At 43.6% G+C, this 13,643-nt stretch overlaps 1 protein-coding gene across 1 annotated transcript; it reads right to left on the bottom strand.

Moving 5' to 3' along the window:
* Positions 1 to 354: 354 nt before the first annotated feature.
* On the bottom strand, positions 355 to 13,197 carry chfr (checkpoint with forkhead and ring finger domains, E3 ubiquitin protein ligase). Its single transcript, XM_080852813.1, has 18 exons — positions 12,918 to 13,197; positions 12,288 to 12,422; positions 11,278 to 11,377; positions 10,914 to 11,023; positions 10,222 to 10,282; positions 9,751 to 9,965; positions 9,132 to 9,347; positions 8,754 to 8,919; positions 7,854 to 8,008; positions 6,710 to 6,872; positions 5,994 to 6,139; positions 5,368 to 5,490; positions 5,169 to 5,252; positions 4,906 to 4,976; positions 4,646 to 4,733; positions 4,302 to 4,409; positions 3,591 to 3,663; positions 355 to 2,915 (listed from the first exon to the last, which is right to left on the bottom strand). The coding sequence occupies exons 2-18, from the start codon at positions 12,397 to 12,399 to the stop codon at positions 2,873 to 2,875; spliced, it is 2,034 nt and encodes a 677-aa protein (XP_080708939.1). The 5' UTR covers positions 12,400 to 12,422; positions 12,918 to 13,197; the 3' UTR covers positions 355 to 2,872.
* Between the last annotated feature and the right edge of the window lie 446 nt (positions 13,198 to 13,643).

Here is a 13,643-nt window from a genome sequence, read left to right as displayed (position 1 = left end):
GACCTTCTCAGAAAAGTGAGTAAATATTTGCCCTGGAGTACAACGGTTTCCTTTGAGAAAAAAAAAAAAAAGGCAAAGCAGCCTTATGCCCACTCCTGATCAGCGGCTTGCACTATTGTTGGCTTTAGGGTGCAGAGGTCCTCTGCTTGGATACAATTAAAACGCAGTGGCTCTGGCCGGGGGATTGGCCCGGGGCTCATTTCAGGGTCCTGAGCTGCTAAGGAATGCCAGTGTGAGCCTACAAACCTGGAAACCCACAACTGCGCTCGCCCGCCATCAGGATGTGAGCAGGCAGGTTCTGGGCCAAGGGCCCTGCACACCCACACCTTCTGCATCCACCGCACACCACCACCCCCCCCCCCCCCCCCCCCATACACACACAAATATACACACACACACACATTCATACATACACCTGATAGCTGTGCAGTGATTGGCAAGTCTGGAAGATGCACATTACTGTACGTATTGCACTCGAGGGGGGTCTATGTCCCTGGGTCAAAATTAGCCGTTGTGCAATACTGATTGAGTGTGGGGAGGGGGTCAAATCTAGTTCCAAATTCAGTTGTTGCCAAACTACTAAACAGCAAACATTCACCCTTTCAAAACCTTTGAGAAGAGTGACTAGCCCACAACTGATCAAATGTTATATGTAAACACTAGTACTTAGTGGGGGTGGGGATACTACCTACATTCCCAATCGGGAAATAATACTACAATAACTTTATATCTACAAAATAACAAGTCATTACAACAATATCTGGAAGAAATGTATATAGAAGTAACACGACAGTGTAATAAATTGCAAACTGAACCACCTGGTCCAATATCTAAAAAAAAAAACCTAAAAAACCAACAGCACTAAGGCTCATGCCATTCTACTGGAGTACCAGAGGCATTCTGGCTAGGCCACCACTGATTAGTTAATGATTCAAAAGGGAAGAATATGTAATCCAGAGTTATAAAAAGGTCACTCCTCTATTCCCTCCAGCACACTTAAGAGCACCGACAAATGTGTCTTAACTTCGGAGATCGGCACACAAAGAAAAACCTCTGTGGCGTAATAGCGGTCACACGCACTGGCACATTGGAGATTTGAATTTGGCAGAATTGTCTCGAGTGGAGTTTCCCACAGCACGTTTGACTGCAGTCACGCCTACTCGCTCCATTAGGCGCCTAATTAGGTAGCCCCCCGTGTCGGAGTAGGGTCGACTTATGTGTGTGGGCTTAAACAACGCTATGAGCCTAATACAAAAAAAGAAAAAGAAAAGAGAGAGGAATCCTTCCCCTTTCCTGTGGAAGACCATTTCGCCTTTTACACCACCTAGAGCCAGCGCTGGCCATTACCATCGGGTCAGAGTAAGCGTCTGTAATGCACTGCATTAATCAGCTTAGAGTTGATTATCCTGAGCAAAGCATACAACTGAGCCCCACAGCCTTCGATAAAACTACACAGTTTCAACACATTACTCTTATCCCCTCACAGAGTAGGAGGTGTAATCCTATACAACCATCACATGGATTCCCACTAAGCCCTGCTCTGTACAGCTTTCACATGGCTTTTCACCTCTATATGTTCCACGAAAAACAAAAGCAAAAAAAAATATATATAAAGTAGAATTTTCTACAAAAAGATTTTTTTTGTGGTCATTTTTTTTTGTATGTCTAAACTATCCTACACCAAAATTAATACAGAATTGCATTGTCCTCCCAAAAGTAGGCAGATTAAATGGAAGCAGCAACGGTGTTGACTTGGTGCAATACGAGTGGGTTTCTTTTTGTTCGGTGTGTGTGTGGCCCACCTTGACCGCAAATAACTTTAGATTTCTTCAAAAGATGCATAAGAGAGTGTTGGCAATACACCGGTGTAGTTGCCATTAGTCTTCCAAGTGACTAGAATCACTCATAACAGACAGTCACCAGTAGGTGGCTTTTTCCAAAAATATTACATGCACTACAGCAAAGACAAAAAAAAGTTGACAAAGAAGATCTAAAAGCTAACAAAAGTGTCTAAGCACTTTCCAAAAAATATAATAAAATAATAATAATCCAAAATAATAATAATGATAATAACAATAATATAATAATAAAAATAATTTCAGCTAGCTTCTGATTTCCGGCATGGCTCTGCCCCTGATCTGGTGAATCTACGCTTGGAGCTGTTCCAGCGTCGATCGCTATCTGGCATCACTACAACCGGCCACTAGGCACATGCAGCCTACCGTCTTTTCTTTTTTACATTTCTGTAACTGTGTAGGGATTAGGCACACTGGAGAGACTTTACACTGCCTTGATCTAGTTCAACGAAGCTCCTTCGATGCGGATGATCTAATGGCATAGTTGTCTAAAGAAGCAGGGCGGACCCTGATCATTCTCAACCAAGTCCCTTCAACTAACAGACCACACATTCACACGCAACGATTGGTTTGATTGCTATCTCCGCTAATGTAAGATATAGTCCCTTAAAACGTGAGTCACATACAGAAAACTAAGCATTGCAACAAGTACGGAATGAAATTAGTGGCTAGACTATTTTCACAGGCTCACTGATTGCTCTCCTTCCAAAGTGCTTCTTCTGGTCTGATTGCTGCTTCCCCAAAGTACACATGACCAAAAGATAAACTTACAACAAGACAAAAACAAAACAAAAAGTACAGTGATTCACAAGCAAGCAATGCAGTAAAGTACTGTGGAGTACATGAGTAAATCCATAAAACATATCTTCTCGGGGGAAACAAGTCCACCATCTCTAGTTTGCGGGTTTGGTGACATGAGGTCCACAGGATCGTGTTCATACAGTCTATGGGGCTGCTTGGCAGCTGAGGGCATTTTCTCGTTCTTCAGTGGAATGGACACCATCACAGGCAACAAGTCAGTTCTTAAAACGTGTCTGTTCACATATGTGATTGAATTTCCTAGAGAGAGAAAGGAGCACACACACAAACAAAGGAAATATTACATTAATACAGAATTAAATAGAAACTCTGTTCATTCAGAGTTGGCTACAGCTGGTTTCAGTTACAAAATGAATTCTCAGCAGACTCTTAAAACTGCCAAGGCAATATGGGAACTCCCTCTGCTGGTGAAACACACACATGGCAGGCAGGACCACTATGGAATATTATGAGCTCGCTTGCCAAACTGCATGTACTCACTCATATTACTGAATTTACCACAGACATTAGCACAAGCAACATGAAACATTTTCAAAAACTCAGAGGATTTGCAGACAAAATCTCTTCTGCTTCTTCCAAAGCATGATGCTCTAAAATTTCCCTCGGGATTAATAAAGTATCCATCCATCCATCTATCTTTCGTTAAAACTAATGTCTAAGGAGGTCATCATCTACTGCTTTGACTGGACATCTAAGCCAGTAAGCTGCATGGTCTCAGACAAAAGCAAAACAGACCAGAACCAGAACACAGCTTCAGAACCTACCACTGGTGGCATCCAAAACGGGAAACCAGCATAAAATGGTGATGACCTTCCTGCCTTAAATAAACTATTTTGAAATCACTCTCTCAATTAAAAGAACGCCATTCTGCTAGAAGGGTGTTATAGGGTGGCTGAAAGGTCAGTGGAAGCTTACGTGGCGTGGTGTGCTTTGACTTGTGTGCGGCAGTTACGTCCCCAGTAGCAGTCTGGCCGGGACGTCACAGTAGCTGTGAAGGCAGGAAAGTCCAGTGTCATCCTCATATACGGGACATCAATACTTGCACCAACATATCAATACATCTTTGAAATACAAATGATAATGGAAATACTACCACACAAGGATCAAATGAAGTTATTCTCAAATGGAAAGAAAAATCAAATAATAATACAAAAATAAATAAATAAATAAATCACTTAACAGAATATAGGAGGTGAAACTGAGGCAAATAAATATCATGTATAGTACTCTACAACAGCACTCTTCATTTAAATCATGAAGTGTTCTTGTGGTAGCTGAAACCCTTCCCTTGTGTTATTTAATGGCTTCCTCCCCTCGGGCATGTACTTAGCACCAACAACAGCGCGCGGTGACACCATCCCCACCCAGCGCGCGGCTGCAGCAGCAACAGCAACAGCAGACGGAGTCATGAGCCAGAATAAACCACCATTATTTACCTAGTCACTTTGTACAACTGGGACCCCGGGGGGAGGAAGTGGGGAGGAGAAAGGAGGTCATCTGCTGCGTTGGCATACAGGCAGAATCCTTGGCAGGAGATTTTTTAGTATCACTTGCTAACCCCTAGCTTCAGGAGAGTGTGTGTGTGTGTGTGTGTGTGGGGGGGGGGGGGGGGGGACGACGACTCACCTGGAAGCTCAGAGGAAGGGATGCTCTCCCTGTATTTGTAGGCCAGCTCCTTGAAGGCTCGCAGACCACAGCAGTAGCACAAAACAGAACTGGTGTTGATGCGGAAATCTGCAGCCACACACACACACACACACACACACACACACACACACACACACAATATATTAATTATGTAATTTACATGTTGTGGTATATGTATGACAGTGTGTTGCATGCTCCAAGTCTGTGTGTGTATGTTGGGGTGGTATATGAATGACAGTAAGTTGCATGATGTTGTTGTGTGTGTGTGTGTGTGTGTGTGTGTGTGTGTGTGTGTGTGTGTGTGGTGAGAGCAGACTTCCTACCAGACAGATGGAAGACCCCCCGCTGTGCTGCCTGCAGCCCCTCCTGCAGCATCTCCTTCCACGACAAACCTCTTGAGGACAGATAATTCTGCCAACAGAAACACGGCAATTAAGACGTGTGGGTGTGTGTGTGTGTGTGTGAGAGAAAGTGTAATTGTGGGGGGGTTGGTGTGGGGGGGATTCAGTTGGGTGAACATGATTAAATTATGGATTTACAAACAGCCGTTCTCAAACACAGCCGTGAAAAATGCGGTTGGTACCTGCAAGATTTCAGACTCGTAATTGTTGCTGTTCAGCACCCCGTCGAGGCATTTGTCAGTGAGGTTGAGCTCTGCAGAGAAATGTGATTATTCACACACACACGCAATGGTGATTCATTACTGGAATACAATATACAAGGGTCAACAGTCACGGGAATTACATGAAGATAAAGGCTGACAGGTCCACTGCCTTGGACAGAGATAATTGGACGACTCCTGTGTGTGTGTGTGTGTGTGTGTGCAGATCTATTTGAAAGGCTCACCACTGAAGCGCGCCAAGCAGCCGTGACAGCCGATGCGCTGGCAGCCCCAGTACATGTGGCAGAAGGGACGCTGACACACCATACCTGCGGAGCAAAACAATGGACATTTTTTTTTTTTTTAATCACATAAAATGCAAAACAAGACTGCATTCGCTGACTGACTCGTTGTCTTTGACTGACAGGTGAGGTGATCACTCACACTGCTGGGAGGACACCTGCTGGCCGGTGAGCTCGCTACGGCGGTCCGGCATTGGCTGAAGGCAGCATGTGCAGATGACGTGGCTGCCTTGGGGAGGGCACTTGAACTCTTGGAGTGTGTTGGCTACAGAGAGAGACGAGCACAGCCACAGCATTAGTTGCTACAGATATGGAGGGGAAAACACAGCATGGTCACCCCCTTCACCTTGAAAAGTATTACACAAAGTTTAGAAAAGTTTGCAAAATACCCACAAGGACCCAGGTTTGAATCCGGCCTTCTCACGCCCCCTCCCCATCTCTTGCCCCCAATCATTTCTTATCTACTGTTCACTGCCCTGTCAATAAAGACTAGAACCTGAATAAAATTCATATACACATTTCAGTGGTTTTGAGGACAAAATTAAAAAGACTTGTTATGTGATGTTAGTGATGTGGAACTAGTACAAAAGTTCTTAAGCAAGGAAACATGCCGTTTTAAGACTACAAAAGGGCGACAATATGAGCTTCCCGTATGAAGAAATGTATGTGCTAGCAGCACTACAGACAGGCTCCAGAGAGAGGGAGGAAGGGAATAGAGAGAGAGAAAGAGGGGGGGGGAGACAGAGATAGAGAGAGAGAGAGCAGCACCTGGGGAGGCCTCTGCAGATGTGGAGGGCCCCTCTCCTGGGGGCTTCCCTTGCCCTTCCTCTGGAGGCGGGTCAGCAGCGATCCACGAGGCCTGGCTCATGTCCTTCCTGTAGCCTGGACACTGCCGGCACGTCAGGAACGGTTGACTGTGGACACAGAACACAAAAAGACATTGGTCTACCAGCGCCAGACTCTCTCATCAATCTGAACCAAGACCAACTGGAAAGCTGTGTAATGGTTTACCCCTATCTTATAACCCTAAAATGACACAATGAAGAAGTGAACACACTGTTCAAGATCAAAGACAGTTAATCAAGAACTGTAAATACTAAAAGGAAAAATGTGGAGGCACTGGGGCCTGAAATATTGCAACAAAATGACCAAAGATATTACCTGGGTTAACGGTAATTATCAGTGGGCTGGTCTTAGGTGTTCAATTTATGCTGTTTTAAGATTGTAGCTTTTCAGATGGCTATATGACGTAAATGGTGGTTACTATAATTATACAAACGGAGCCAAGGAGAGAACATTTTTAACAGTTCCACAGTGAACGGACTGAATTATCTCTTTGAAGATCACAGGGCATGAGGTTGTGCTGTGTAAATGTGTTGACGTGTCTATTCCTTATATGCATGATCGGTTGTTCAGATATGCCCGATACATGCAGGTAGGTTTTATGGTGTGTTGATGTGGTGGAATGTTGAAGGGTGGCTTGCCTCATGTCAGAGGTGTCGCTGTCGTTGTCGGAGAGCTCAAACAGGTAGTCGGAGCTGCCTTCCTCGTCTGATAAGGAGCGCTCAATCTTTGGCTGCAGCATGTCCTGAGTGATCTTATTGCGCATGTCCATGCTCTGCAGGTCCTCCTCACTGCGACACTTCTCTGTGGTAGCGCCACACACACACACACACACACACACACACACACACACACACACACACACACACACACACACACACACACACACACACACACACACACACAGTCTTGTTTTGGTAACCATCATTAATGCCTTCAGTAGGGCTCCTGTAAGCACGTCCCCACCATGTCACTGAGAACTGTGTGTTATTGCCCTGCCTGCGTGTGACCTCGGCACTACTGCCAGTGGGCTCCCGTAAAATTCTTGAAGTAGAGGTGTGAATCTTCACTGACCTCATGATTGGATTATGATTCCAAGGGTAACGATTCAAATATAAAATGATTTTGACAAATCCCCATGCATCTTATCCTTCATGTTTTTTTTATTTATAAATACAAGCACTCAGATTTGAACTGTTTTTCCTTTTCACTTTTTATTAAACAGCTGTTTGGAACTATTAGAATGAGTCCTATTACATAAAAAAACTGTAAGAGACTACCCAGCAGTAGGCTTATGTCGATATGTGCCCTAATTTTGTTGATGGTTGTTGATGATGATGATGGCTGGTAACATGCAAAGTGAATGATTTGTTTACATTAACTGTACTTAACCAGCATTACAAGACCCAGGTAATGTGTAATGTTACAGGTAGTAGGTACTAGCAGTGTTATCGGTATATTTATATTTACATTCATCATTGTAACTACACGTCGCAGTGGGTACGATTCAACAATGTAACGATTATTGTCCCCAGCCTTAATTTGCAGAGATACAAATCCATAACGGTAATCTTTGGTATGACCCGTATTTACCTGGATGCTGCTGCAGATAAGTCTCTTCCAACTGAGGGCCTATGTGTTTGTTTGTATGTATCCATCTTTCTGTGTGTGTGTGTGTGTGTGTGTGTGTGTGTGTGTGTGTGTGTGTGTGTGTGTGTGTATCCATCTTTCTCTGTGTGTGAGTGTGTATCCATCTTTCTCTGTGTGTGAGTGTGTGAGTTTTACCTGGGTGCTGCTGCAGGTAGGCCTCCACCAGGTTGTTAAGGATGTGGTTCTTGCGGATCCTCTCCACAGGGCAGCGGCAGGTGGGGCAGAGGGAGGAGCGCTCCATCCAACCAGAGTAGCAGGCAGCACAGAATGTGTGCATACAGGGCTGGAGACTGACACACACAGACACACAAATCCAATGAAATATATAAATACAATTTCATAAACTATAGAGAGCACAAAAGATAGTGTTGGCGCCATATTTGGTGAAGAGACAACAGAGTTGCGTTTGCCGTGCCAGCCGCATGTCTGGCAAAACCACAGCCGGTTTGACCGATTGTTGGCGCGAGGCATCAGACAGGGTTGAGACGGCACATGCTGCTGAGTGGCTGATCAAAGTGTGACATCTGCTGTGTGAATATCCCAATCTGCCTTCAGAACCAAAATTACAAACTAATTGGGATTCACAATGTTAAGTGACCCACATATTGCTGCACTATGGAGATATCCATCCATCCATCCATCCACCCACCCACCCACCCACACACACACCCACGGCAGACTGAAACAAAAGCAAGCTAGTTAGAGGGGGAAATATCTCAATGCCGAACACAAGGTTAGAGCTGCACCAAAATGATGATATGATACGGCATAGCATGCTTTAAATATTGTGTGGTGGGTAGGATTCTTCCAGTCACCTTCCTTTTTTTATTCCACATTACTTTTGTGCAAATTTGTTTAGCAGTACACCTACATTTACTTTTACACCTACAAGTACATTTACTTTCAATATTCTGCTTCTCAGCAACCTGAAAGAGGTCTTGGTAATTTTTTACTTGGAGGGTGTAGCAGGAAAGCCCCACACACAGGCAGCCCGGGAGTATGACGGTCACACCCGTGGACATTACTGTGTCTTACCTCACACAGTCGTGCAGCAGATCCTGGCAGATGATGCACGTGAGCGACTCCTCCATCTTGTCCGTTTTGGCTCGCTCCTTCCCAGTCAACTCCACCAGAGGCTGTTTTGGCAGGGCCGCCAACTCACTGCAGACCGAGGGCGGCAAACACGACTCATCACCACCATCTAGATTTAAAAAATCAAATAGTGCAAGAGAGGAAGAGAGAGTGAGTGAGTGAAAGACAAACTAACAGAATCCATCTTGGAGGAAAGTGATACATCAAAGGAGTACAACATGATGGTTTAAAAGTACAAAAATGTATTTTAAAAATGCTATGCGTTTTCGGTGTGCTGGCATCTTCCTCCTCGTGAGTCTAACCAAGTACAAGCCTGCTTACCAGTGGCCATTTTCCTCTTCTTTCTCTCCGGCTCCACGCTCTCTCCTTCCCTCACGGAGCCTGGGCTGGCTTCATGGGTCCTGAGCATCTCCCTGAGGGTGAGAGGCCTGGCATGGGGGCCTGCGGTGTATAGCAGCCCTGCAGCGGGAGTCTGTGAGGAGGAGGGGGCGGAGGACTCGGCACCACCGACCTCTAAGTGAGCAGTATCGCCTATACCTAGAGCATGGACGTAACAATACAGTGTGTAGTGTTATTTGTCGTTCAATGAAGACAAGGCAACCTATGCTATTACTTAAGGCAGCGATGTTTAGTAAATGGAATGATTAATCACATGACGAAATCAGAAAAACAAATCAAACTAATTCCTCTCTTCCTATTGTGGTTAAAAGCTGTACAGGTAAGATCATGAAAACTGAATTTGTATTAAAATGTCTCAACTGTTGGGTCACACTCAAATTAAAATAAGCTTGTGAGATGAGGCTGTAGGAGACACCGAGAGAATGCCAAAAACACGAGGGAGAAACTCTATGGTGGAGGTAGTATCTATACGGCAGGCCTGTGTGAATTTGGCAGGAAACGGAAAACTGTATTGGGACAACCTGTACGTCATGGCCCCTACCGTGAGGGTTCTGCACTGTGCCTGCTGTACCCTGGGGTCCTGAGGGCACGGAGGGAGAGAGGCAGTACAGGTGGGAGGTGGAGGAGGAGGTGGAGGGCTGGGGCTCCTCCTGGACTGGCTGCTGCGGAGCAGGAGACAGAGGAGTCACGGCTACTGTTGGGGGCTCTGGTGTGCTCTCTGCGCTCTTCTCCTGTCTGGGCTCTGCTGACCTTCCACTGTCTGCGAGAACACAATAAATCAACAAACATTAAAAGACAATTCCACACTAGACGTCATAAAATTATCTTGTAACTTTGAAATGGCCATTGTTGAATACAGCACAACTGATTAAAAACGAAAGCAAACTAATTGGGGATGTTTCCATTCAAAACACCTCATGGTATGAATTAAATCAAATTCAATATGACGGGAACATAAAGTTAAGTGAATTTCATACGGCCCAAACTAAATGAAAATGACTGAAAATCACACTTGCCATTTTGTGAGGGGGCTTGATGGGGTGTTCTCATGGACTGAAAAATATATGCAATATCTGCAGGAGAAAAAACAATCCGTAGTTACACACTGGAAAGGCCCCTGCATCAACACAACAAACAGCACTGAGCTCAACAGCAGGTGCTATAAATATCTAGAATTAATTTTCTTTCATGGTTGCACAGTTTCAAGAGGCAATTAAATAGAGTAACCGAATAGCTTGGTCACGTTTTAATGTTTTAAATGCATTAAATGATATATTTGTAAATAGCACCAGCTCATTGTCAGCTGCTATTCACTCCATAGAAACTGATAACAAAACCAATGTAATTACACATTAGCTCAACAAGGAAATGGCGTTATGACTGTTTGAGTTGAGTGTTTTTTTCAATGTCTAGGAAAATTGCTATTTGTAAAGCATGCAAAAGCCACAATAAGCAAAGAACAACTCTGAATGCCCCTTGACAAGGACCAGATTTCAAGTTTAACAATACCACGAAAAAAATTAAATAATGTATAAGACTCATTTCCTATTTAGTTGACTTCACATTTTGAGTAAATGTCAGGGCTGTTAGATGTCTTTCATTCACAGAGCCGTATAATATGGGTCATTAAAATGTAGGACCCAAGTAAACGCACAAACAAACAAAACAAAACAAAGGGCCCAGGCTGAGGCCTGTCTTACTCACTTTGCTCTGGTTCATTTTTCCGGTATACAAAGTAGATAACATCCCCATTCTGTAGGTGGTGCATTTGTTTCTTCACCAGCTTGGACATGTTGATCACTGTACCGTTTGTACTGTGGGGCAGGGAAATACTTCATTCATATCAACTTTACCCTGACGTTAGAGCATCTCAGCAATGGATACAGGACTGTGTGGTACTGTTCAAGCTAAGGCTTATTTTAAAAGACACAGACAGATTGCAGAATTCTAGAAATGTACTAAGCCAATATTTATTCATGCATCAGTTAATAGTTCACAACCATAGTTTGGGATGGTGTTGATAGAGATATATATGGTTACTGAAACGTTTGCTGAAACATGAGCTCACCTCATATCCTCAAGCCAAACCTTCCCTGACCGCTCATCCTGCACAATTTTACAGTGATCCCCAGAGACCAGTTTGTTCGCAGGAAAGGACAGATCACATCCTAAACAAACAACATGGATTAGTGTAGGTTCTGGCCAACAGGTGAAAGTACCCATATAACACATATATAACACATTTATGTTGTGGTATGCCTAGCTGCATGGAGATAACAAACTAATAAGGAGATACACACAACACACACATAAATGTTCATACATTTTAATTGTTATGGTATTTTATCATATCCCCAAATAACAACTACTAGGGTTAGACATTGCTAAGTTTGACTTTTTGAGATAATGTGACTGACTATTAGCATTAAGCGTGTGAAAGCAGTTGTAGTCTCAAGTGCTCCTGGTTTTTACATTAATTATTTAAGAGGGAATGGGTCTGAAGAGGCACTAACTCATTCAACATGCCGTGCAGACAAATAAATTAAAGACCACTGGATGGGAAGCAGACACAGATCTCGACATAAAGGGCCAGACCCAGACAGAGCCGGGGACATCTAACCTTTCCCTGGGCCAAACCCATACAAAAAAACTGATTAATATTCTGCAAGCACGTTCTCAATAGACGGCTTTGTCATTATTGGGGGTGACGGTGGTGTGTGTGTGTTTGGGGGGGGGGGGACGTAAGTTTACAGAACTAAAGAAGATATTGTGCATGAGATGAAATGATTATACAGGGCTCAAACAGACTGTCGCGGGCCATGTCTGCAGTGTCTTTTGTCATGTCAAAAGTAGATTACTGCTGCAAAGGAATGGCGAAGTTTGGATAGCAAATTACAATAGCATAGGCTATTTCACCAGTATTTCAACAAACACAATTAATCGAACGGTAAACATATCTCTTCTGTTCTTCGTTTAAACACCGTTTAGCTCCTGATGTGTTGTAATGATAGAAACATCAGAAGAAAGTAAAAGCCAATGCAATGCCATAGGCAATCAAGATGGAGAAATGTAACTCACCCTTTCTTCGCCCGATGGTGCATTCTCGATTGACAAGTAACACTTCAGACTCGCAACTTCGGTCTAAATTTATCAGCTTCCCCCAAGGTTGACTTCTAGACTGGTTTTCCATGTTTTTGATAGCAAAACACAAGCCTGTGGTTAAAAGACCAGTGGCGTGGTTAGAGTCGTTCGAATGTTGGAGAAATTCAGCTTTCGTTTCGCATTACAAGGGTGTAGCTTGCTAGTTGGCAGAAGAACGACAATAACAGCAAGTCTTTTCGAACCTCAGCTAGCAATCCTTAGCTCGCTAGTAAGCTTACTATTTTGACTGCGTTATTGATTCCTAAACTATGTTGAAGCCCAATTTGACTTATATAAACAATCTAACAGTTTACGTACATATGTATCAGTTAAGTCGGGAAAAAAACACTCCAAAGCTATAGACACAAAGTAAACTAACAAGCTATATGGCCACCAACATGCTAGCCAGGAAGTGCTTTGCTAGCTTGTAATTATCGCCACCAACATTTATCTAACTCTCGTCGATGGATACCCGACATAAATGATCAAGCATGCATGAACATAACAACATTTTTGTTAGGAAAACAAGTCTGTCTTGTCTCCTTTTATGTCGATGATTTATCTTACCAGATACTATTCGGTCCTTGTGGTGGTGACAAAGTGGCTATGCTAGCTGGCTAATGTTAGATGCCTTAAAAGCTAAACGTGGCTCCAGTGTTTCTGTGCTCTTTGCTAGCCCCACATCCACTGCAACACAAAATTAGTTAAATAGTTTGCAACATATGGATCGCAAACTTATTTTTAAGTGAACGAAGGGAATTCGTTTGAAATAAAGGATAAAATCCGTTCTTCATTGCTGGCAAATATATCTGGTCAGCTATCTAGGTTAGCTTAGGTTATTTTGTTTGGCGATGTTCTGCACCCTCAAGTCAGTGCTTGGCCCGGAGTCGAACACTTCCTGGCAACCAGAGGTATTTACAGACATCAGCTGATTGTGAAGGGGCGGAGGATGTGGACTGTGGGAACTAGTCTGGAGGAAGGGGCCATGCTTGTCAATCGTCTGTTTGGGTCGTATTGATTTATTTTACATTTAGTAATACTAATGTAGTTTCACTGAATATAAATGCATTCATATTTCCTTGACTGTAGAACAACAACACCCCCCCCCCCCCAGCAAACTAAAATTTAACAACAAAAAACACATTCACTGGTTTCTGTTTGTAGTGCAGATTCTGACTGATAACCAAATTCTGTGTTTTTGTTTGTTTGTTTTTTTTCTGCTTTAAGAAAATATGGGGAGGCAACAATAACCTGAATGATGGACTGATGCTGTATCCCAGGATAGCCAAGCCC

This window comes from Sprattus sprattus, assembly GCF_963457725.1.
Source record: "Sprattus sprattus genome assembly, chromosome: 15".
Lineage (NCBI taxonomy): Eukaryota > Metazoa > Chordata > Actinopteri > Clupeiformes > Clupeidae > Sprattus > Sprattus sprattus.
The sequence above is the reverse complement of the archived record's forward strand: the minus strand, read 5'-3'. Positions and strand labels throughout refer to the sequence as shown.